Here is a 23,482-nt window from a genome sequence, read left to right on the forward strand (position 1 = left end):
AAACTATTAGATAGAACAGCTATTGTTACAAAGTACAAAATGTGTAGTGCAAGTTTAAGCAGTTGCCATAACATGGTACTTGCAACTTGACAAAATGGACCTCACATGGAACAATTAATGCAGAGGTCCTTATGCGACAGGACAAAGAGAGAAAAAGAGAGTGCCTGTGCGCGTGCTATTTTCAGTTTGTGCACATGCTCTTTGTGATTAGATTTTTTTATATTCGATATTCACTATATTTTCTCATTTTACATCGTTGTCAAAATTATTGCAATATTATCGCTAATATTCATAATATCGGCCAGCCCTTTGAAATACACACCCAAACAGCGCCAGTACTTGATGAACCCAGAGTGCTAGGCTACTCCCATGATTGACTGTTACTAGCAGCATTCTCATGTAGGTTTCGTTTCCCCCTCAAGTTCGTTTGAGCTGTAGTTTGTATCTTCTCACACTTGATATTCTAGACGTCCGGTTATGAAGACGACACATGTAGCAGGTCGGTCGCCCAGTCACCAATCACCTGTACTGGGGCTGTCTGCTATTGGTCGAGAAGACTTGGTCAGTGAGGGTTCGAAGTATTGTAACTGTTTGTCACTACTTGACTGAGATGTGGTGTTCAGTTGATTTGTGCACAGTATAGGTTTGCTGGTGGTTTAATAATAAAAAATTCAAAGGAAGAAGTTCCGACACTTGTGGCGTTTGATTGTGAAAGCTTTCATTTGTTCCAGTTAGTATATCCAGAGTTTGGAACCTGGTTCTTTCTGCCGGGGGGGCCTTTTGAGCGTGACGAGAACTTAGTTAGAACCAAGCATTCTTAGTCAGCAATGTTTATTGTTTTCCCAAACATTCATGACTGCCTTGACGAAGGCGTATGTACACAACAGGACATGCCCGTACAATACTAGACAAGAGTACGTTCAAAACACATCACATCACATGTTCACAATGGAAGGTTACGGCCATTCGTCGTCGACCTAACACAGTGTAGTCCAGACAACTCGCCCTGCACCCAGACTACCTCCTCAGCTGGCCCAGATGAAACAAAATGACCTTGTCTTAATACGTTAAACATGTACCGATCTGCGTTACCGACATGACAAGACTGGTAACCGATGTGCAGGTAAGGATGTCGTCCCCTTTTCCCATCAGGGAGGAGGGTAGACGAGAAGTGCATTCGTTCCTATAAAAATAGGTCCTTCGTTCCCTCGGAACACAACCAGGCTCTCGTGGTTTTATAAGTGCTTTTCTTGGGGGGTTCTGTCTAATTTCACCTACATGACATGAGTGGATAGCATTGCACTTTTAAAGCTGAGAGGGGTCCATGTAGTGAAGGAGATGGGAGGAAGAGGGGTTTACCCAGCAAGGGGTGTCCTCCGTGTCGGATCAGGGGGGGGGGGGGGGGGGTGCGGAGGGCATCGATCAGACGTCCCGTCGCGCTCCCAGACTTCCAGGCATCCTCCGGGTCACTTCTTCATCTTCAGGTCGGCCTCTATGGCACAGCGGCGCCCTCTAGTGCCCCCGTCCTGGTACAGCGGGGCAAGAAATGTCAAAAAGCTGTCAGTTGACTTTTATAAGATGATGGATTTTGTGATTATGAATTGGAAAGGTGAGTATTAAATGCTATCTACATCCAAATAATGGCTTATCCAGGAATTGTATTATTTATCATCTTTTTTTTTTTTATACCTAGACTGGTTGACGGCATCCTGTATAAGGATTAAGATGGATATTTCCACAGGTACTAAATTAATTATACACTTAATTCAAATGCACAATTTATTCCAGAATACTGTTGACCTAAAATAAATGTGCTGGTATATCCACATACTTATTTTTGCGGTTGACAGTGGGGGGGAAAAAGCTAAAAATGCTGCAATCGTTACTGACCTATTTTTTTACTACCGGTATTCTGTGTAACTGTACCACAATGCCCAGTTATGTTAAGAATGCTATCTTGCTGGTTTTGAAAGAAAAAGCTTCTATAATATTCAAATATATCTGAATGAGGGAGAGAGAAGAGAAAGCAAGAAAAAAATGTAAAAACCATTTTAGCAGATTATGGGCTGCAGCTCTTATCAAGGTAGTTACAAAGACGTTTGTAAGTGGGGTGGGGTATTTTCCCATAAATATTACTTTATGGGGTACACGTTATGCTCTAAATGACACTGAGAACACCCAATCGTGTTACGCATGCTAGCTAGCTAGGATTTGAAACCAAAAATAAAGCTATACATAAACAGTGACATCCAGAATGTTGACGAAAAAACACTCAAATTTCAACTCGTTTTTAGTGAACCTTATTTGGCCACAACTGTGTGTGTGTGTGTGTGTGTGTGTGTGGAGAAGGGGGGGGGGAGAGAGAAAAAAATGAACAGAAAAAAAACGGTTTGAGCGGGTAATCAGCTGCGGCTATTGTCAGTGTACTTACAAAGAGAGAGAGAAGGAAGGCAGGAGAGGCCATGGGGACACTGTCCTGTGAGAGGAGAGAGAGAGAGAGAGGACAGAAGATCCAGTCAGAGAGAGAGAGAGAGAGAGAGAGAGAGAGAGGACAGAAGATCCAGAGAGAGAGAGAGAGAGAGAGAGGACAGAAGATCCAGTCAGAGAGAGAGAGAGAGAGAGGACAGAAGATCCAGTCAGAGAGAGAGAGAGAGGGAGAGAGAGAGAGAGAGCGCGCAAGGGAAGAAGAGGGGACAGAGTGACCGACACACAGAAGACACACTGTAACAGCGGTAGCACACACGCACACACACACACACACACACACACAAAGTGGGCACAAGGACAATTTCACGATGAGGCCCAGCAGTCATTCCGTGCCACACCCGGACAGCGAGGATGTGAGGCAGAGCCCAGCTCTTTCCCTCGTCCTACTTTCTGTTTGACGGACGGGTGATAATGGCCGACCTGCCAAACCGTCCGAAAGAAAGGACGACGAGCTCCAGATGCTGAGTGTGACGAGTTCATCAGACGAGGAATACAAAGCGCCAGAGTCGGGGTCCATTTGGTTTCGTATTTGTGGAACTCATTCGAATCGGCTCCAATTTGTGGAACGAGGCCTAAAGGAGCTTTGCTGGAATCGGGGTGCATTTTAGAGGCGTTCTTTGTCAGAAGCACATTAGAGCCATGGAATACGTTGTGGATGAACTACCGCATTATGAGAAACATTTGGAGTGCCTCTGAATCAATAAAGTGCAATGTGAAAGTGAATTTGTGAATCTCAGGAATATCCTTCAAGGTCCTGATGACATTTTGTGTATGTCTGTGATTTTAATTAGAATACTATTCAGCTAGAATAAAACCTTTCATTTGGACGATTTAGTAAGGCCCAAACGACCTTGCTACACTCCATTTCACTGTCAATTAAATTCCGCAACTTCAATTTGATTCCAATTCCAGTCACATTCAGTGAGTTTAAAGTCTGAACTCCGACAGCCGACCCCCAACTCTGACGCTCCCACACGCACAAACAGCAAACAATAACAGACAGAAACACAGAGGGGCAAACACAATGGGGTCGCAAACACGAAAGACAAAAAACGACAGACAGTGTGAAGAAAGAAGGAAGGGGAGGGATGGAATGGACCGGACTGTGAAGTGAGAGTTTTTTTCCGGGCCACAGTTGGTCCCGTTTTCAGCAGCAGATGTGTTCATGCGTCAGTGGTGAGGGATGAGGAACGAACACCGAACGTCAGCAGAATGATTGGACGACGGCCGTTCGTGGGGAAAACGTGCTCGTTTTCCACATCGAAAAAATACTCACACGACTCCGGGCACAGCAGTCCCTAGGTCTGGTAATATACATTTCTTCCACAACGTTGGAACTGTGTTCCGAATGTCGTTCTCGTGAAGGCCCGCCCCTCCATCTTTAAAACCCAGTGACTCAAACATAATTTCAAACGATCGTTTTGTCCCCTGCCCTATATCCCACTGCTTCTTGAAGCATCCGATTCTTCTCTCCCTATTACCTCCCATACTAGACTCGCCTAAACCTCGGTCCTCGACCCTTTGCCCCCCCCAAGAATAACTCCTTTCCAACGCTGCCTGCCCCCTTTCAACCCTCCGCAAAACTTTACCTCGACCCCCCCACACACACACACTTGCCCCAGTGTCCTCTATGACCCCCCCCCCCCCTTACCTTGTCGGAGGGGTCCTGCTTGCGGGCGCTCTCCCGCCCGCGCAGGCTCTTGGCGCTGATGCCCGACTCGGAGGTCTGCATGATGAGCTGCGTGGCGAGGAACTGTTGGATCTGCTCCAGGACGTCGCGCTGCATCTCCAGCCCCATGTGGAACACGTCGTGGTCCGAGCTGTTGTACATGACGGCGTTCTGGAACATCAGCATGATGTCGCGCTGGAACTCGGCCGTGGTGCGGATCTGGCCCGTCTCGATGTTCTTCTTGATGGTGGACAGGTCCATGGGCCTAGGGGAGAAGGGGACGAGAGGGGAGGAGGGGACGAGAGGGGAGGAGGGAGGAGAGGAGGGGACGAGAGGGGAGGAGGGGAGAGGAGGGAGGAGGGGAGAAGAGGAGAGGACGAGAGGGGAGGAGAGGAGGGGAGAAGAGGAGAGGGGGGAGGAGGGGAGAAGAGGAGAGGACGAGAGGAGAGGAGGGGAGGAGAGGGGGAGGAGGGGAGAAGAGGAGAGGGGGAGAAGAGGAGAGTGGGAGGAGGAAAGAAGGGGGGGAGAGGAGAGAGGAGGGGGCGTGAGTTCTCCTGGGAGCTTCCAGGTGTCTTCCTTGAGGGTTTAGGTGCAGTTCTGTGGGCGTATGTGAAGCCTCTGTGTGGCGTTGCTTGTAAAAAAAAAAATACAAACAAAAAGGGGCCGTACGATTTGACTTAGAGGACAGGGGGGAGAAGGCTCGACGTAGATGTACAAGCGAGGAAATGGTTAGCGGCAAGGCGAGTGAGGCTAGCCGTGAAGGACCATTGGCGTGAAGCCCGAAACGGAGTGTAGCACAGGCCCCACGAGGTGTCTTCCTGAAGTGACTTTGAGAAGAGAATGACCAGCCCAGACTTTCCCCAGTTCTTACCTGTGTACTATACTGTGGTACCCTGGAGCAATGTCATCGGTCACTGGCTGTAGGAACACATTGGCGTACCTGTTGCAAAGCAACCAAACACACACACGCACGTCACTTTTTATTTGGGGGAAGGAGGGGGGGGGCATATACTAGCATGCGTCTGGCTAGCAGTGAATGCTCATGTTGTTCGTCGTGTATCTGTGCGGGGGGTTCTGACCTGTGATTGGCCGCGGCGCGCCACACCAACATGATGGCCTTCTTCCAGATCTTCTGAGCCTGGATGGCCTCCTGGTCTTCACTGCTCATGGAGCTGGGAGAGGAGCACCGGAGAGGGAGGGAGGTGAGGGAGGGAGGAAGGAAGGTGAGAGGGGGAGGGAGAGAGAGAGATAGGGGGAGACAGAGACACACACACAAAAGGGAGGGCGTAAACACTTCCGGCGTGAGTGTGTGTCCACATTGCGTTGTGCGGCGTACCCACTTCGCATCACTCGACCCGACGCCATACCGCGCGCGCCCGACTACGCGGGCGCCCGCTACACTATACCGCGCCGCGCGCTCGCAGCTCACTCACAACTGGGACGAGGCGGGGCTGCTGGGGACGGAGTCGGCCGCGGCGTGCAGCCGCAGGGAGGACGAGGCCGTGTGGAGGCTGGAGCCGTCCTCGCTCTCGCTGGCCCGCTCCAGCTCGCCCTCGGCTTCCGACGGGTATCCCTCCTCCTCCTCCTCCGGCCCTTCTCCCTCCCCGTCGTCGTCCTCGCCCCCGCCGCCGGCCCCCGCCGGCTCCTTGGCGTCGGACGCCACGCTGCCGTCCTCGCCGTCGCTCGGGCCCTCGTCCTCCTGGAGGGGGAGGTGGGGGGGAGGAGTGGGGAGGAGTGGGGAGAAAGAGAGACGGAGAGAGATGGGGGGAGTGGGTGAGAGGGAGAAAGAAAGTGAGAGAGATGGAGGGCAGGAGAATAAAGAGGGGGGTGGGGGGGGGAGGAGCAGAAAAAGAGAGCGATGGGGGGGAGGGAGTGGGTGAGAGAGAGACAGAGACGGAGAGAAAGGTGAGTGGAACGGATCTCGACCTTCCAGGGAAACTAAGGTGCCTAGCAAGACGGCATGACCAACTACGCCGTCGTCATCGTCCTGTCGTGTCTGACCTTGCGGTGCACGGCGGTCGCGGGGGCGCCCTCAGAGAGCAAGTCTGGAAAAGAGAAGCTGATGAGAGAACCAACCACATGACATCGCCAAACGAAACCACCGTCTACACGTGTGCGTGTGCGCGTCCCACGACGCGTGCGCGCGTGTGCGTCAATGACCTCCGCAGGTGGCGTTGGCTCCCCGCTGCGTCCACGCCTCGCGCCCACGCTTCCTGGCGCCGCGGGAGGAGGCGGCGAAGCCCCCCTCCCCCTCGCCGCCCCCCGAGGCCTTGGCCTGCAGGAAGGCCCGGCCGTGTTCCGTCGCCCCCGATGACCCGCACGACGAGGACGAGCAGGAGGAGGACGAGGAGGGGGGCGGCGGGGCCCCCCCCACGCCCAGGGAGTACGCCGAGGGGCACCGGTCGGAGCCGTCGCCGCAGCCCCCCCTCGGGCCCCCCGACTCCCTCTTCCCTTCCAGGCCGGCGTGCATGGAGGCTGGGTGGAGGGAGGAGAGCTGGGAGGGTCCCGCTCCGAGGGGGGCCCCCGACTCGGGGGCCCTGAAGGGGGCTTCCCAGGGGCCGCTGAGGGCGTGGCCGCTCTCCTCACACAGGGACAGGGCAGCCTCGACGGCGGCGGCGTCCAGGGCCTCCGAATTCTCGTCTCCCTGGAGACAGGGGAGACGGGACACTCAATTAGAAAATCTGCGTCACCGGAACCTTCCGTTACCTTGGGGACCCTTCCTTACCTTACTTATCACTATGCCGCAACCTGTTTTCAGCGTTCCCTGCTACGTTACCACGCATAAAACGTAACTGTACTTCAAAGTTACTTTTGATGAAGATGACTCGCTAGATTCAATCCCAATCCTCGATATCTCAATCGAGGAGGGAGCCAGTCACAATTTTCCCATCGAGTTTAGACCTTTAACCCTTGTGTTATCTTCGGGTCATTCTGACCCATCAGTCATTGTGACCCACCGTCGTATTGCGACAGATTTACCGCATACAAAGACAAAGTGAAGCATTTTCTTTTAACAGCTAGGCTGTCTCAGACCCCCCACATTGCAAAGGTTAAAAGAAAATTATTTTAATTTGTTTTTGTATTGGGTAAAATTGGGTAAACACAACGATGGTTCGTTATGAACCTTTGGGTCATGTGACCCGAAGGCAGCACGAGGGTTAAAAGTGCCAAGCAAGTCACAAACAAGTCTTCACCCTGAAATCGCCATTAACATCAACTCGATCTCAATGGTATCAAAACATGACCTCAGAGCACCACAGGGATTTAATCTAACCCACCCGCCTTCCAATACGCTTCTCAACCAACCCCCAGAGGTCTTAACCGGAGCTTCGTTGAGGAAAAGAAGGATAGATCGCTTTCAATCCCAGACAGGGGGGGCACCTTGTCCTCGATGATGGCGATGATGTCTCCGACCGTCTCCAGGTCCAGCTCGTCGCCCATGTACGATACCGTCACCAGGTCTTCCTCCCCCAGTTCCGGCACCTTCTCCCCACCGGGGCCAGACTGGCACGCCGCCGGCACGGCCGACGCCACCTCCTCTCCCCCTGCCCACACACAGAAAGGGAAGGGCTTCCGGGTCATTCCGACCGCGTGGCTTCCAGACCGGCCATGGTGAGATGAGATGGGATGGTTTGACCTCAGACAGTGCAACAACGCAACTGACATCCGGCGGGTTTCGTGGGGCACATTCAATGTTCACCCCCAGCCTGAATGGGCGAATGTCTATCACATTGGTTACGCTTGCTGCAGTATTAGCAACCACTAATAACAACAACCAAACGATTGGAATCCATGAAATATAACGGTTGCGTCACTCTATGACTGGAAAAACACTGGTGAATCTGTGGGTGCTGAATTGAACGTTTGCTAAATCATTTGGCAAAAAGTGTCCAGCTGTCCATTTCAAAATGTGCATGGTGATAGCCCCTGTTAACACCTGGCATTAACTCGCATCTTGGGTGGTCCAATCACCAGAGGACAGCTCTGAGAACAGATGTGAATGCACCCAGGACGTAATTAGATGCCACCTAGTACCCAGTCTGTGTTGTTCTGATGTCTTTTTCTGCTTCCGTTCGTTTCCGGAAGACCAGGCACAGGAGCGCCCTTTGCTGCCTCCTGCTGGGTAAAAACAGCGACAGCTTTTGCTCTCTGCAAACAAAAACCGTTCGGGAAATCAAATCCCTGGGGAGGCGCGCAGAGACGCGCTCTAACGCCAGATGTCCTCTGCCGCACGGCTGTCCTGCTCGGGATCAAAATCGCCGGAGACGCCCCTCAGACCAGGTGAGAACAGGGTTTAGGATACCCCTCCTTCAAAACAAGATGGAGGCTCCCCTTCAAAAAAACTAAACACTTCCCTGAGGGCAGAGAGGAAAAGGAGGGAGGGAGTGTGGGGGGGGAGGATAGAGCACAGACAGACACGGAGACGAGCGGAAGAGACCTGTGTGCAGCGCGGCAGGGCAGTCCATAGCAGGGGCTGTGCTTGTGAGCGGGATGCCGGCGGAAGACTCCGGGCTGGACAAGGAGCCAAGAGAGGAGAACTGGGCAGGACCAGCCTCTAGCAGACGAGACAGTGTAGGGGCACCTGGCGCACACACACACACACACACACACATAGAACATAGACAGCATCCACAAAGGGCAGGGGAAGCATTAGGTTTGCCCGGGCAAACACACACACACGAATACACTGATTTTACTCCACGATTGTAATGCAGGGCTGTTTTGATGGAGGGTCGGAATAATCAAACTTGTTTCTCCCTGGACCCTCGGACATGCGTTCATTTGGAACTTGATGACGATATGCTAACAAGGAGGAGGGGGGATTCTTCCTCTGCTGTGGACGTTGTTGTACTAATTGAATGTCTTCACCTTTTATCCCACACCACCTGTGGTCTCAACAGCTCCACAGGAAGGTGTCCAGAGTGTTTTTTGCGTCGTATCGTCAATATTGACTGTTTAGCGCTCGAGGATACAGGTTAGCGGTAAATGCTCTTTTCAAAGTTGGGAGTTTTATCTTTCCAAACAAACCTCCGGTCGGGGGCGAGCAAAGCCAATTTCCCCACGGCCTTTAGAGTCCCTTCCAGAACAGACATAACGCCTTTAAGCACGCAAGCACAAAAAAGCAGCGGTTTTCAGAACAGTATCGCGAGGCTAAGCGGCGCTAGAACATTCCACATATATATCCTCGCAACTCTCGCTTATGTAGTATTAGGCAAGAGTATGCCCTGTGAGCAAGCTGGGTGTGTACACAATTTTGGGTGTGCTTGTTTGTGTGTGTGTGTGTGTGGGGGGGGGGGGGGGGTGTGCTTGTGGATTTACCTGTTGCTTGGGAGCCAGGTATGTTGGGCGCAGTCAGCTGCAAGTCGTGTGCTGCAGTCAAAGCCAGGTCGCCATCGCCAACCTGGAAGACAGTTAACACAGAGGTACGTTCAAGACCCCTCTGCCTCAGCACTGCCCGCATTTGCACCAGGCCTCTGCTATGGATGTGCTAAAAAGAAATATTGAATTTTTTAATTTTTAATTATTCATTTTTCTTTCTTTCTATTTAATTTTTTTTTAATCAGACTTACCAGTCTAGGGCTGGTGGGGAAAAGACTGCCTTTCTTCAGCAGCTCAGAGAGCAGGGGGGAGGGGGGGGGTGTAGCCTTCTGGACGAGGAGCTTCTTCTGCAGGGAGTCTTCCAGGACCGCCCCCAGGCCCCCCTCTCCAGCCCCAGGCACCGAGGTCTCAGTCAGGGGCATGAATACTGCTGCTCCGGGGGCCTGGAGGTCAAAGGGAAAGGCCCTTGTCTTTACACCTGCACCGTGTGTGCGATTGTTTTCATGAACTCCAGTCATGTCTCCTTGGAGCCCCTAGCCCTGCGCCTAGACATGCCCCTGGCCCTGCCCCTTGCCCTGACCCCAGCCCTGCCCCTAGCCCTGACCCCAGCCCTGACCCCAGCCCTGCCCCCAGCCCTGCCCCTAGCCCTTCCCCATCCCCCCTGACAGGGACTCACAGGGACAGAAGAGCCGGGATCCTCGGCCAGGTTCGGCAGCGCGTCACCGTGGGGGAACTCGAGGCCTGGCGAACCGCACCCCGGGGGGGATCGCACAGTCACACTGGGCACTCGTTTAGGGGTGTTCTTCACCGCCTGTCTGGCTGGAAGGGGGTCAGGGGTTGGGGCGGCAGGGGTAAGACTGCTCTTAGTTCAGTCGTCACACACACACACCACACACGAGAAAGGCCAGTTCCGGAAAAGACTAGCGAAGCACAATTTGCGCGGCCGTTTGTGTCAGACATAAACGTGCGTCGTATGTTTATTTGAATTCCGTTCTTCCTTGTTATTATTATTTTGGGGGGTGGTGAGGATGATTTTCGCTTTTGTTTTTTCGTAGTTATGTGTTCTGTGTGGACCGGAGGGAGAGTAGCTGATGCCTTTCTGCATCCACTAATGAGGATCTTAATCAAATCAAATCCAACACCAGGCGGTGAGCGGCAACTGATTTGGACGACGCCCGGTCCGCGCGTTCGTAACAAGCGCGTGGCTACAACGAGCGTTTCTCGGAACAGGCGTCCGTCGAACGAGTCGTGCGTACCCTGATAGGCTGCGTCTGTCGCCCTTCTCTTCTCCTCGGCGGTTTCATCGTCCTCCTTCTTCTTCCTGATAAGACACAAAGGTCACACGAGGGTCACATTTTCTCTGGGGCAACCACTGGCTAGGAATTCCCTGGGTGTCCTACCGACAAAGAGTGTCATCCAATATGAACGTTCAAGCCAATAAGGTATTCCTTGGGTGCTAAAAACAGGCGTGTGAAACGTGCCTAATGCCGGAATAACGCCGTTATTATACAGATGTTTGTCTTACTGCAGAATGTCGCTCCATAGTTCCTCTAGTTGGGTGTCCAGGTGGCCTGATTGGATCAGCTCAGCTTCTCTCTTCAGCTTCCTGTGAACGGCGCAGATCGCAAATCAAACAAACAGAGAGAGAGAGAGAGAGAGAGAGAGAGAGACAAAGAAAAACCTGCTTCGTCAAGTAGCCCACAGCTCCTGGATGCCTTTGTCCACAGAATTCACTATGATGTCACTATGGACGAGAGACGGGCTGTCTTGCTCTCCGACTGACGAGAATGGAGCCGCTGTGGGGCCGGGCGTACCTGTGTTTCTCCTGGGTGTCCTTGATCAGCCTCTTGAGCTCGTCGATCCTCTCCGCCGTGAGCCTGCGCACGATCACATCCTCCACCGTCTCCACCACCTCCCCTTTTCTCCCCCCGCTTCCGTCTGTGTGGAACAAACACCGTACCACAGATATCATAGGCTATCCACCTACCTACAGACTTAAGGATGTTCTAGTTCCATGTCTCGGTAATTTTGCATCATACCACAAGCGTGTCTTATCTAAAGGTGACCAAGGGGAATGGTACCCCATTAAACAGCACTAGAACATCCCAAAGATGATTGATGTCGAGTTTCTTTACTTACTTCGGTGCCTCGGTTGTCTCCAGAAGTCCGGAGTACTGAGATGCACAGTGCTGAGAGAAAAAGGAGAGAAGAGGAGGGTCAAACACACTGTACTCTGAGGTGCCATCTGCTTGCTTTCGGTTGGAAATGTCTGCCGTCTTACCTTCTGTGAAAACCAGTCGGGGGGCCGTCCAGGCTCTGCAAAGGGTTTAATGGCTCGACTGACAGACACCCTAAAAATATTAAATTACAACGAAGGTGCAATAATGATCTATTTTTAGTCCATTTTTCCTTTTTTTTTTCTATCCTGTGGCCAAATATGTATGTAGTCAAAAAAAAAGTGTTATGTAATAGGATATCATTAGTGATATGATTACAGTACCAGTTCTGGTCTCCACTCTTCATGACAGAGGTGGCCAAGCACAGCTTTTCCCTTACTGACCATGGTTCGGTAGGCCCCATGGAGAGCAACTTGTGTTCTGCAGATGGAGTTTTAGGGGGATGAGGAAAAAGGAGTAAATCAATATCCATACATAGCTCAGTATTGTTCCGAATCTCTTGGTTCAAAGCTCATGTCAAACTTTATGTTTTCTTCTCAGCTTGGTCAACCAAAGCCGTCATCTTGTCCTGATCATAAAAACCTATGAAGCCCAACCTAATGTGCGAGGGAGGGTCATGCTTGCAAATGTCACTTGCTATCATGCGAACATATTGTGCAAGAGGAGTAAAACATTCTAAGAATAGAAAATATCATTTTGTAAAATAAATTAAAATGCCATAATGTTAGCTATCCGGCTGATATTTAGGACGGCTGTGCAGCTGTGCATATTTTGCGTATTAGTCAGATTTAGCTAGCTAGCTAGCTGTAATCGAGCTAACGTACCTTAACATACAGTAGCAGGAGGTGGCTACTAGCTCAGCCATTCATGCATGTTGTGCTATACATGGTTAGTATATATACAAATGGCATTTACTTCATGTATAAATTGTCATAGCATGCAACTTGTTATCTGGCTCATGACAACCCAAACTGTCATGCGTATGTCTGCTATGTATAAATACTGTTATAACTCGTTATTTACTCACTTCCAACCCCGCTCGCCATCTTCTTGTCACTCCTCCCCTGTACCCTCCCAAGTTGAATTTATCCCTGTCGGGTTAACCAATACAATGTTCATTCGATGATTGTTAATTATACTTTTTAGTTTAACATAAAATTGTAAATAGCAAGTGTTTGCTTCACAACAGACATCTATAATGTACTTACTGTTTATTATGTATTTTTTCCTTTTTGCGTTTGATGTGGAATATTGGTCAATTTATTCCAATTTACGTTTCACCGGGGGATTAGCTCAAATGGTAGAGCGCTCGCTTAGCATGCGAGAGGTAGCGGGATCGATGCCCGCATCCTCCAAACGTTTTGACTTTGAGAGAAACTGTCAATCATGTCGAAGTATTATCCCGGGAAACCGGCATATTTTAAGAGCTCGTATTGTATATGTTCTGGCAAACGCGTACCCGATTTGAGAATTGGTCTGGCGATGTCAAGCTACTGAAGCATGTTAAGTTAGATGACTTGTACGATGACACAAAAGGTGGCCAGTGACAATGGTGGTATGGTGATAGTTTGTGATATGGTGACAGTTTGAAACTGTAAGCCATACATTATTGGCATGTGAGTTTTACTTGGGGGTAAGGATGTAAGTTTGTTTTATTATGTATTGATTCATTGTGTTATTTAGGTTTATTTCGAGATGATTCCACCGGCTTTATAATCCTGAACACTTGATGGCGATGATGCATCTCAGAAACATTGGTGTCAATCTGCCATTTAAAGCCAAAGAAGAAGAAATAGTCACGCCCACGAGCTCCGCAATTGGACATATTTTTTGAGTCCCGTGTAAACTATACACAGCGATTGGTTCGGGTATGTAAAGCGCGGTGTTTGAATTGTAAGAAAACCGTGTGTGTAAGTAGTTAGCAAACGTAGAGATACAAAGCAAGGAGTATTGATACAAAGTCGTGTTTAGCTAGCTTGTGATTCCAGCAGGGTTTCCACGACGATCACAAACTCGGAACAAGGTTAGCGCAATGTTTATATAAAAGAGGAGCTTGCTATGCTATGTTAATTTATATTTGAGAGGTTATTACAATTCGCCGGTGGTGTTTCCACTGTGTCCAGGTAGCTAGTCTAGCTAGCTTAACGCTAGCTGGCTATATGTTTGCCTGGCAAGTCATCAAGTTTAACAAGCTTGTATTTGCTTCCCTGCAATCACCAACTCTAATCCTAAATTCTGTATTGTGTACATATCTATATGAGGATGTTATGGTTGCTATAAACTTCAGCAATTTACGTTATTGTTGCTTGCACTGTACTGTATTATTATTGTAGTACACGGAAGTATTATTTTTGTTCACCTCGTTAGCTGAGATGTGGGTACTTTGCAATACAAACTGTTCCATTACTCTACCGTTGTACTTCTGATCCTTGGCCTTCTACTGTACTTTATATATGCATTTATACGTCGCCTTGTGTAAACCCTTATACAAGCGAGAGTGAGAAATGGCTCAAATTTGTATAGCAAGCCTGACATTTAGTAATAGCGTTAGCTTAGTTTGTCTGAACGTGCAAAACGGGTTCCAACAGATCGTTGGCTATGGCGTATTTGGCGTCTCCAAGTGGACCCTTTTCTGATGACGAAGACATGCCCGTCCTCGAGTCTACGGCAGCAGACATGGGGGGACTTGCAGGTCCGCTATTCAAGGGGATCACTCCACCGGAGCTATCCATCATTTCCCCCGGGCTGGAACCTCGAGAGGTAAGAGCCACATTATAGCACCACGTTAAACATGATTATTTTTCTCTATGAGCGAGGGTTCGTTTTGACAGGTGACAACTTGTCACTGACAAGCCCTTTTTCCTCTCGCAATCTTCTGTATAGGTAAAAAAAATAAATAAAGTAAGAAGCCTTTGTTTTATGCTTTATCAGAGTAGTTCAAATTCATGGAGAAATGGGAACTGTCAATGCCTTTAGAGGTGATAGGGAACTGGACAAAGCGGCTTGGTGCAGAATGTTGTGAGTTCGACTCCCGCACTGAGCATGTTTGGTGCTCAGGTGCGGAATCTCTCGGACTTTTCTGCGTGAAGTTTGCATATACTCCTACTCGCAGGGGTTTCTTTGCAGAGCACCGCTATAAAAAAAACATGCAAAACACATCGCTCTCCTGGTTAGCACGTATTTGAATTTGAACCCTGGGCGTTGCTGAAATGGCTACTTACTGGTCCTGACTGCCATTAGGGGAAGGACAGCAGGATGGAAAAAATGTAAAGCAATAATTTCTTTGGCGAACAGTTCCTGCGTGTGTTTGTGTGTTTCAAGGTGTGTCGCTTCTCCCTGCGTGTCATTGCTTTGACTTATTAAATTTAAGAGGGCTGTCATAAACGCCCAAACCAATTATAAGAGTAAGCTAGAAACCAAACTCAAGACTGAAGATAGTAAAGGTGTTTTTAAAATGATCTCGATCTCTGACTATTTAATAAATCTAATCATCCTCCCAACTTCTTCTGGCCTTTAAATGTAAAACCTCCTTTAAATATAAAAACTGTCAAGACCAGTCAGTAAATAAAATAATTGATCTTATATCCGCAAGGCTGTTTTTCTCATTTATTTGCATACTCCTTGCAACTTTTATGTTTTTTTATTTATACAAAATTATTTTCCTTGTGTAATGTGGTGATTGCTCTTGTTCTGTTTTGCTTGGTTGTGTCAGTTGTGTGCAAACTGAAACGAGTTCCTAACAACTATGTTGGCAGGGCAATATAAATATACTTAATCTTAACTGGCTATCAGTGGAATGAGTTGCTCTTTTGAACAAGCCTTCAGGGAGGACTGGTATTAATCACACACTTGCCTTGCCTGTCAGAGCATGGGGAACTCTGCCCTTCACGAGAAGTGTTTTTATTTTCTTACAAAGACTAATGGGTTTTCCTTGGGGGTCAGCCATTAGGTTGACAGTTAGATTAGCGGCACGGGGATGCTAAAAGCTGTCGTTCATTCATTCCTCACTCTCTCAGACAACACAGCTATTGATTCTTGTATGTAGTCAGACGATTTAATCAGTGACGCTGGGGAAATAAGTATTCTGTAATGAAGGCTGTTTCTATAGCCTGTCTCCGCTGTACTACAGCAAAGGTACACTTTTAACATTGTTTATTCTTGTCCTCAGAAACCAGTCGTGAAGACTGGAGGGCCTAGACAAGGAAACAGTGAGGAGAAAGTCAATGTTTATCTGCGCGTCCGGCCACTGACTGACGGGGAGAAGGAAAGGGAGGAGGACCAGGTGAGAGCTGCTCCGATAGTTGCCTATTTCACCACGCGAAGCGCTTGTGAACGCAGCACGTCAACATGTCCTCCTGCGTTTCCCAGGGTTGCGTACACGTTCAAAGCGGCGACACGGTGATCCTCAAAGCCCCCAAGGACTCTCAGAACATGAAGAGCGCAGAAAGGGGAATCACCCAGAGCATCCACAAGTTCACCTTCACACAGGTACCACACACGCGCGTGTCCCTCTTTCACATGGTACAGGAACACATTTCCACAAGAGAGCTGAAGCTTACCAATGTTGGTAATATATATATATATATATATTTATTTATTTATACATACATACATCCACGCCTTAGCATGCCAATGCTAATTTGAGCATAATCTCAGTCTCCGTGTTTCTTGTGTGTAGATTTCTGGGCCAGAGACAAGCCAGCAGGACTTCTACGACAGCACCATGAAGGAGATGGTGAGGGATGTTCTGCACGGAGAGAACCGACTTCTCTTCACCTACGGAGTCACTAACTCTGGGAAGACCTACACCATCCAGGGTGAGAATTTACCACCAGAGCCCTGTAACCATCCTCCACTCTATCCGTTACTAGGTTGTATCTCCCTTATAATCACACATATATATATATACACTACTATTGTTTGTTATTATGGTGTAATAGTACCATGGAATACTGCAAAATATTTGGAATACTGCAATGTATTTGGTGTCAACACAACCCTAAAGGACATCCACTTATTGGCATCAGTCAATACACACAACCGTTTAAACGAATCGGTTAATTCATTTACGCATCGTTGGTTCGGATGGTCCTGCCGGCGCTGACGTGGCTCGCCTGGTTCCTTGTCAGGGGTGGGCCGTGAGGCGGGCCTGCTGCCCCGAGCGCTGGTGTCCGTGTTCGGGAAGCTGCGGGGCCGGCTGTACGGGCCGATGGACCTGAAGCCCGTCCTCTCCCAGGACGTGAGGCAGCTGGCCCCGGGGGAGGTGCGGGTCGAGGAGCGCCGCAAGGACTCCCTGCTGAGAGAGGTGAGACGGAGGGGAGGGGACTGAACACTTGGAGACGCGCAGGCCACACGCTCTCTCTTACTGGTTTTCGCTCTCTCAATGACTTAATCGCCGATCTCGATAACCTTTTGAACACGAGCGATTCGATGGAAATGTGGGAATTTGGGAACTGCTTTCGTTTCGGAACGAAATGATCAACAACGAAACACGAAATGCGTTCCCTCGTCGTTTGGTTGGTGTATGACGTCATCAAAGTCAAATGACAACTACACACACGCACACACTCACTCGCTCTCCTTCTGCTCCTTACCGACCTCGTGCCCCGTGTCTGCCGGCGGCAGGAGGAGTGTTCCCGCATGAGGGGCGGCGGCGGGGGGAACAGCTCCACGTGGGACAGCGGTGTCGGAGGTCTGTCCACGGCCAGCCACATCGCCTCCCAGATGGAAGGTACGGGGGTGGGGGGTGCAGTCTTGCTGCGACTGCCCGGCGATGGGTTAGGGTTGTGTGTTTTTCTTTCCTGCTTCTCCCACCAGACCTCCCCTGACTAGATCCGTCCTTTATCTGTGTGAGGTTACTAGAGATCCCCATTTCATTTTATCAACACTTGACACCCTGCAGGTGCAGATTGAAGACTGGTGGGTGTCGGATATATTATCACAGTTGATTAATTCTCTCTCTTTTCTTTCTCTCTCTCTCCCATCTCTTTATCTCTCTCGCTCCCTCTCTCGCCTCCCCCCCCCCCCTCTCCTTCTGTCTCCATCTCTCCCCCCCACACACACACACACTTCTGTCCCCCTCTCCCTCCCCCTGCAGAGGCCGACAGCGTGTGCCTGGACCCGGACAGCCTGTCTCACAGCGGCGGCGAGGACCTGGAGCAGGACGCGCTCTTCTCCGTCTGGGTGTCCTTCTACGAGATCTACAACGAGTTCCTGTACGACCTCCTGGAGGCCCCGCCCTCCCAGCAGCTCAGGAAGAGGGCCACCCTGCGCCTCAGCGACGACAAGCACGGCAACCCCTACGTCAAGGGTACGAACCAGGCCCGGCGCCGGACACACCGACTAGACTGGACACCCGAGGGGATCATCGTGTTTAGATTAGAAATCTAGTTGGACTTGTTTTATTGTAAATGGCTTATCCAGTGACTTAATTTAAGTGAAGGAGTCATTATTTGAAGGGATTTTATCAAGGGAAATGTTCTTACTTCACTGGCAGCTTTATACTTGTATTTACTTGTTTTAAGCATAAGCCAGCTCATCAACTGATACGTATTGCAGGGCAGGTTGTAGAAGCCAGTACATTGTCCTTGAAAGCTTCATTTTACATTGAACTTTGTGTGGGTCTTCTCCTCAGATCTAACCTGGATCCAGGTGAGTAGTGCTGATGAGGCCTGGAGGGTCCTGGGTGCCGGACGCAAAAACCAGAGCTTTGCCAGCACCCATCTGAACCACAACTCCAGCCGCAGGTACACCACCTTTTATAACACCAACAACTTATTCTATCTTTTTTTTAATCATTATTTTCTTTTTTTTTATATATATATATATATAGTTAAATTACTATTATAACTGAATTGCTTAGTGTTGTTTTAGTGTTGACTAAATACCCATCAGTAATAATTAATGATATGACTACAGTGGCTCTTCCAACCCTGTACTCAGACACCTTGCAAGTTGTAGTCCCTTGTGAGATTGTCTCTCTCACTAGCGGGGCTAGACGTTCCTCCATACTAACTCCACTTCCCATGATCCACCTCTTCAGCCACAGCATCTTCTCCGTCCGCCTGCTGCACGTCCTTCCGGAGGGCGGCCGGGGCCAGGCCACACGGATCAGCGAGTACGTCTCTCTCCTCCACCTGCATCCACCCGCCTACTGACGCGTTCCTGCTGGAACGTTGTTAGCTACTGTTAGCATTCAAGAGTTAGGACGATAATAACAATGAGCTTGTCTGTTGGGTGTACCTACTGTATGTCGTAGCAGTATAGCTGTGTTCTGTTGCTGTGTGTGTGTGTCTTAACTTGACCTCCCCCCACCCCCCCACAGGCTGTCGGTGTGTGACCTGGCGGGCTCGGAGCGCTGTAAGGAGCAGCGCAACGGCGAGCGCATGAAGGAGGCCAACAACATCAACACCTCCCTGCACACGCTGGGGCGCTGCATCGCCGCTCTCCGTCACAACCAGCTACACAGCAGGTACACGCACGTTCACGCGCACATAAACACACACGGAACGGTCCTGACAAGCACGTAGCAATAGCGTGGGGGGGGGGGCTTTCAGATTGCTTACAATAAAATAATTATTGAAGGAATCCTTTTTAATGGATGCATTTCTTTATTTTAGTCCCTTCATTTTAAGATAAGACCCCACCAAAATGTAAGTCTGGCTGTGCTACTGGCACGTTATGATGCCAGCGTCATGTGATTGAAAATTCTTTCCCCCCCCCCCCCGCATGACCTGTCTCTCCTGAAGGATGCGAGCCCCTCAGGTGGTCCCCTTCAGGGACAGCAAGCTGACCCGGGTCCTGCAGGGCTTCTTCTGCGGCCGCGGGCGCTCCAGCATGGTGGTCAACATCAACCCGTGCGCCTCCACCTACGACGAGACCTTGCAGGCCCTCAAGTTCTCGGCCATCGCCACGCAGGTACGCCGCCTCTCAGCTAGCTCCTCCTCTTAAGTGTTTTTTTTTTTATCGTCTTTTTTTTTTCCCGTTCTTGTAAAAGTTGACTTCCATTGAACGCAGTGTCATTTCTCTCTCTCTCTCTCTCTCTCTCTCTCTCTCTCTCTCTCTCTCTCTCTCTCTCTCTCTCTCTCTCTCTCTCTCTCTCTCTCTCCCCCTGCCTCGGGTGTTCTCTCGCCCGCGGGGCGTCCAGCTGGTCCACGGGCCGTCCACCAAGACGCGCGTGGCCTACATCCTGTCTCTGCTGCGCCAGGCGGCGCCCAGCGACAGCACGCTGCTGGAGGAGGAGGAGGAGGAGAGCGACCAGGAGGAGGGCGACATCACCATGTTCGATTCCGAGGTACCGGCTTAGAATACCTTCAAATGGATGAGGATGAGTAGACCTAGACTTAAAATTCTCTCTCTCATATATATATATATATATATATGAGAGAGAGAATTTTTTTTTTTTCGAGTCTATTTTTTTTATTTGCAGTGTGTGTATGAATATCCACTGTCTAGTAGTAAGGCCTAGGTGACTGAGGTGTGTGTGTGTGTGTCTCTCCAGGCTCTCCTGCGGGCCATAGACGTTCTGAAGGGGGAGGTGCAGCGCCAGCGGGAGGAGAAGGAGGCCCTGGAGGCCAGCGTCAGGGAGCATGTGGTCTCCGAGATGATGGAGGTCATCACCCGCATGGAGAACGACTTCAGGTACTCTAGCGGCGACCCTCTCTCGTCCGGCGCACACTCACACTGCGCCCGTAAAGTAGGAACCACTCCACGCACCTCCAGTGATAAAGAACACTTGTGCTGGCAGACCCTTGTTTTTAAATGGCTGTCCCAGGGTCTGCCTGTCTGTAAATGAGGCCACTTTCACACCCTGTTGTGCTTGTTTAGGCGGGCGCAACAAAACGGAGAAACTTCCCCAGAGGTTTCGATGAAATACCTTTTGGTGTGGTGAACACATTTCTGCGGTGGATAGTTGTGTGACTGTGTGTGTGTGTGACTGACTGTGTGTGCGTGTCCAGCGAGACCCTGGAGACAGAGAGAGCGCTGATGGAGGAGCGGTTCGAGGACAAGATCAACAACCTGAAGAAGAACTTGAGAAAGTACTACAGCCAGGAGCTGGAGGTGAGGAGAGAGACACAGAGAGAGAGAGACACAGAGAGAGAGAGACACAGAGAGAGAGAGACACAGAGAGAGAGAGACACAGAGAGAGAGAGACACAGAGAGAGAGAGACACAGAGAGAGAGACACAGGGAGAGAGACCACAGGGAGAGAGACCACAGAGAGAGAGACACACACAGAGAGAGAGACACACAGAGAGAGAGACACACACAGAGAGAGAGACACACACAGAGAGAGAGACACACACAGAGAGAGACACACACAGAGAGAGACACACACAGAGAGAGACACACACAGAGAGAGAGACACACAGAGAGAGAGACACACAGAGAGAGAGAGACCTATAAGAATATATCCGATCTAACCCCGAGCTCAGTGTGGTGTACCCTGGAGGGGGTGTATTCAAACCCCTTCCCCGCCCCCCCCTCCCTAGGAGCGAGACGAAATCATCAAGTCTCTGAACGCCGCCCTGCCGGAGGACAGGCACGGCTCCCAGTTTCACCAGCCGGCCCCCGCCCTCCCGCTGTTCCCCCCCCTGGGGTTGGAGGGCGACGGCGAGGGGCCTCGCCGCTCCCAGCGCCTGGCCGTCACCGTGGAGACGCGGCGGGCCAACACAGAGCTGGATGAGTGTCGGAAGGAGCTGCTGACTAAAACTCAGGGTGAGAAGGAACGAGACAAAGACGAGGGGAAGGCAAAAGAGTTTGAGTGGACGGCCAGTTTTGATGACGGGTCGGTGTTAAAACGGAGCTTTCAGTGCCCGTAGACTCGTCCGAGGAGGATAGACGGCTGGAGTTTTCTGTTATCTCTCTGGAATAGGGAGGCGTGTTGGAGCCTCTTCATTCCTGGGCCACGGGCCTTCCTAACTCTTATCTTCTCCTCCCCACTTTCCCTCCCTCTTCTCCCCCAGAACTGCGACAGCTCAAGGCGCAGCTCACCCTGCCCGGAACCCCAGGAACCCTCACCCACGCCGCCGACCGCAAACTGGAGGAGGGGCAGCGGGTGAGTTCCTCAAGTCTCTCGACTCTCTCTCCCCCCCCCCCCCCCCCCCCTTATGTCGACAGGAAGTCATTGCAAAGCGACTGCGTTTAAACCGCGCGCGTGTGTGTGGTCATGCAGAACCTAAGGCAGCTGCGTGCCGACCTGCAGAGGCTGGGCCAGGACCTGCAGTCTGGAGAGCGAGCCTGCTGCCGCAACACCGATGGGGAGAGACTGCGTCAGACGCTGGCCAGCGCAGACGACACACTCGCCAAACAGGTACGCGCACACGCACGCCTAAAGGGCGGTTGCCCCGCCTCCTCCTTTAGGAATTGCGAGGAAGCTTCTAGAACAGGAATGTCTCGTTTTAGTCAGGGTTGACATGGCATTCTGGTCATTGAATGTCAATCCATTGTAGTAGGCAAACAAGTATTTTTGCTAGCTTAAGAGTGGTAGTGTCAAGTCTGGACGATATCTCTTTTTATTTGCTCTCTCATCCCTCTGTTGTCTCCTCTCACTAACTTCTCACCTGCTCAACTAACACATGGTCAGGTTTAACTAACTGCTAGGGGAATCTAACAGTTGGCACCAGGTTGGCACTGAAGGGGGTGGGAGGTGAATGATCACGGACAAGCCGAACTTCTGATGAATCTCTCTCCACTCCTCCCCCCCCCTTCCGTTTTACTATCCATTTCCCCTTCTCCTCACCCCATCCACTTCAACTGGCTCGGTCTACCTCCTCTCCTCCTCCCCCCTCCTCACTCCATCCACTTCAACCGGCTCACTGTACCCCCTCCCCCCTCTCGATCCACTTCAACTGGCTTGCTCCTTCCACACTCTCCTCTCTCTCTCCCCCCCACCTCTCTCTCTCTCTCCTGTGGGTCTTCTCTAACCTCGTTGGCTGGCCTGCCCTGTCTCCAGGACCAGGCCCTAGTGGAGCTCCAGAACGGCCTGCTGCTGGTGAAGGCCGAGCTGCGGCGGACGGCCGAGAGCCTGGCCCAGCTGCAGCTCCAGCAGCCCCCCTCCTCCGCCGCCCCCTCCCCGACGGCCGCCCCCGGCTCCTGCAAGAGGAGGGGCTGCGCGGCGGCCAATGGCGAGAACCAGCCCCCCACGGAGAAACGCACCTTCTTCCGGTCGGTGTTCCCCGCTCGCACGCCGGCGCGCAAGGGGGGCCGCGACAACGCGGCCACGCCCTACGCTCAGGTGCTGCGCTCGCGGCAGGCCACCCCGCCTCCAAGCCCCCAGCTGTCCTACCGCAAGTACTGAGTCGAAGCCGGAAAACCGAGGATATCTCAACCCTGCCTGACTACTATCATGCTCAAGTTAACCAAAATAGCCAGTGTACAGTATATTATTTTGCTTTTAATAGCAATATAGCAACAATTATCTCTTTTTTTTTTACCACGTTTTTTTCTTCACTGTATTTTGAAGTGTTATGGTGTACTACTGTGCTTCCTGACTTTATGCATGTTTGACTATGAGGATTGCTGATTCTAATGGTTGGCCACAGTATGAAAAGATTGCTGCATTCAGTGTACTGCGTCTGAACCTGTGTGTTCACGGGTTTAGAACGAGGCATTAAGCACACTAACAGTCTCCTTTTGCACATAATACCTCCTACTGCCTCCTACTGCCAAGGGCTTTACAACTTTGTCTTTCGATGAAACGTTGCAAAGGCCAGTATGTTTTTCTTAATTCGTGTATACACTTTCTGTTTTGTGTCTTTTTTACACACCTTTTACTGTCTTGACCAGTGTGTTTTTCTTCAACGACTTGAGTGATGCGACAGTTGCTGTTC

General features: G+C 50.7%; 2 protein-coding genes and 1 non-coding gene across 4 annotated transcripts; 2 read left to right on the forward strand and 1 right to left on the reverse strand.

The window, feature by feature from the left end:
- Nucleotides 1–390: 390 nt before the first annotated feature.
- brd8a (bromodomain containing 8a) lies at nucleotides 391–12,879 on the reverse strand. The gene is given in 22 exon segments (XM_062453798.1): nucleotides 391–1,526; nucleotides 2,432–2,476; nucleotides 4,139–4,421; nucleotides 5,028–5,096; nucleotides 5,236–5,328; nucleotides 5,590–6,160; nucleotides 6,163–6,201; nucleotides 6,317–6,800; nucleotides 7,538–7,701; nucleotides 8,595–8,738; nucleotides 9,476–9,557; nucleotides 9,727–9,918; nucleotides 10,152–10,294; nucleotides 10,732–10,796; nucleotides 11,001–11,081; nucleotides 11,290–11,396; nucleotides 11,398–11,413; nucleotides 11,615–11,664; nucleotides 11,757–11,826; nucleotides 11,976–12,072; nucleotides 12,680–12,743; nucleotides 12,861–12,879. Coding segments are annotated over 21 exon segments (2,874 nt in total). The 5' UTR covers nucleotides 12,699–12,743; nucleotides 12,861–12,879; the 3' UTR covers nucleotides 391–1,466.
- A 55-nt stretch (nucleotides 12,880–12,934) lies between these two features.
- On the forward strand, nucleotides 12,935–13,007 carry trnaa-agc (transfer RNA alanine (anticodon AGC)). The gene has a single exon. It is a non-coding gene; the product is annotated as a tRNA-Ala (tRNA).
- Nucleotides 13,008–13,518: 511 nt separating this feature from the next.
- kif20a (kinesin family member 20A) lies at nucleotides 13,519–23,062 on the forward strand. Of its 2 annotated transcripts, none has more exons than XM_062453791.1 (19): nucleotides 13,519–13,675; nucleotides 14,241–14,412; nucleotides 15,821–15,934; nucleotides 16,021–16,140; nucleotides 16,331–16,469; nucleotides 16,782–16,957; nucleotides 17,278–17,383; nucleotides 17,750–17,962; nucleotides 18,287–18,398; nucleotides 18,695–18,769; nucleotides 18,977–19,123; nucleotides 19,401–19,569; nucleotides 19,799–19,945; nucleotides 20,153–20,292; nucleotides 20,610–20,712; nucleotides 21,143–21,368; nucleotides 21,617–21,708; nucleotides 21,826–21,963; nucleotides 22,606–23,062. In XM_062453791.1, exons 2-19 carry the CDS (start codon nucleotides 14,251–14,253, stop codon nucleotides 22,948–22,950), a joined length of 2,724 nt encoding a protein of 907 aa, XP_062309775.1. In that variant the 5' UTR covers nucleotides 13,519–13,675; nucleotides 14,241–14,250; the 3' UTR covers nucleotides 22,951–23,062. The 2 variants fall into 2 exon arrangements, with proteins under 2 accessions (XP_062309775.1, XP_062309776.1); XM_062453792.1 differs by lacking the exon at nucleotides 22,606–23,062 and adding an exon at nucleotides 22,237–22,423 and having other exon boundaries at nucleotides 13,520–13,675.
- The last annotated feature ends 420 nt before the right edge of the window (nucleotides 23,063–23,482 follow it).

Source organism: Osmerus eperlanus, chromosome 27 (assembly GCF_963692335.1).
Source record: "Osmerus eperlanus chromosome 27, fOsmEpe2.1, whole genome shotgun sequence".
NCBI lineage: Eukaryota > Metazoa > Chordata > Actinopteri > Osmeriformes > Osmeridae > Osmerus > Osmerus eperlanus.

Bases quoted from the DNA above. Each gene is read 5' to 3' on its own strand.
- kif20a (XM_062453791.1), top strand. From the start codon at position 14,251: ATGGCGTATTTGGCGTCTCCAAGTGGACCCTTTTCTGATGACGAAGAC. The intron at 16,958-17,277 runs GTGAGACGGAGG...TGCCGGCGGCAG, and splicing joins AGGACTCCCTGCTGAGAGAG to GAGGAGTGTTCCCGCATGAG. The intron at 17,963-18,286 runs GTACGAACCAGG...TCTTCTCCTCAG, and splicing joins CGGCAACCCCTACGTCAAGG to ATCTAACCTGGATCCAGGTG.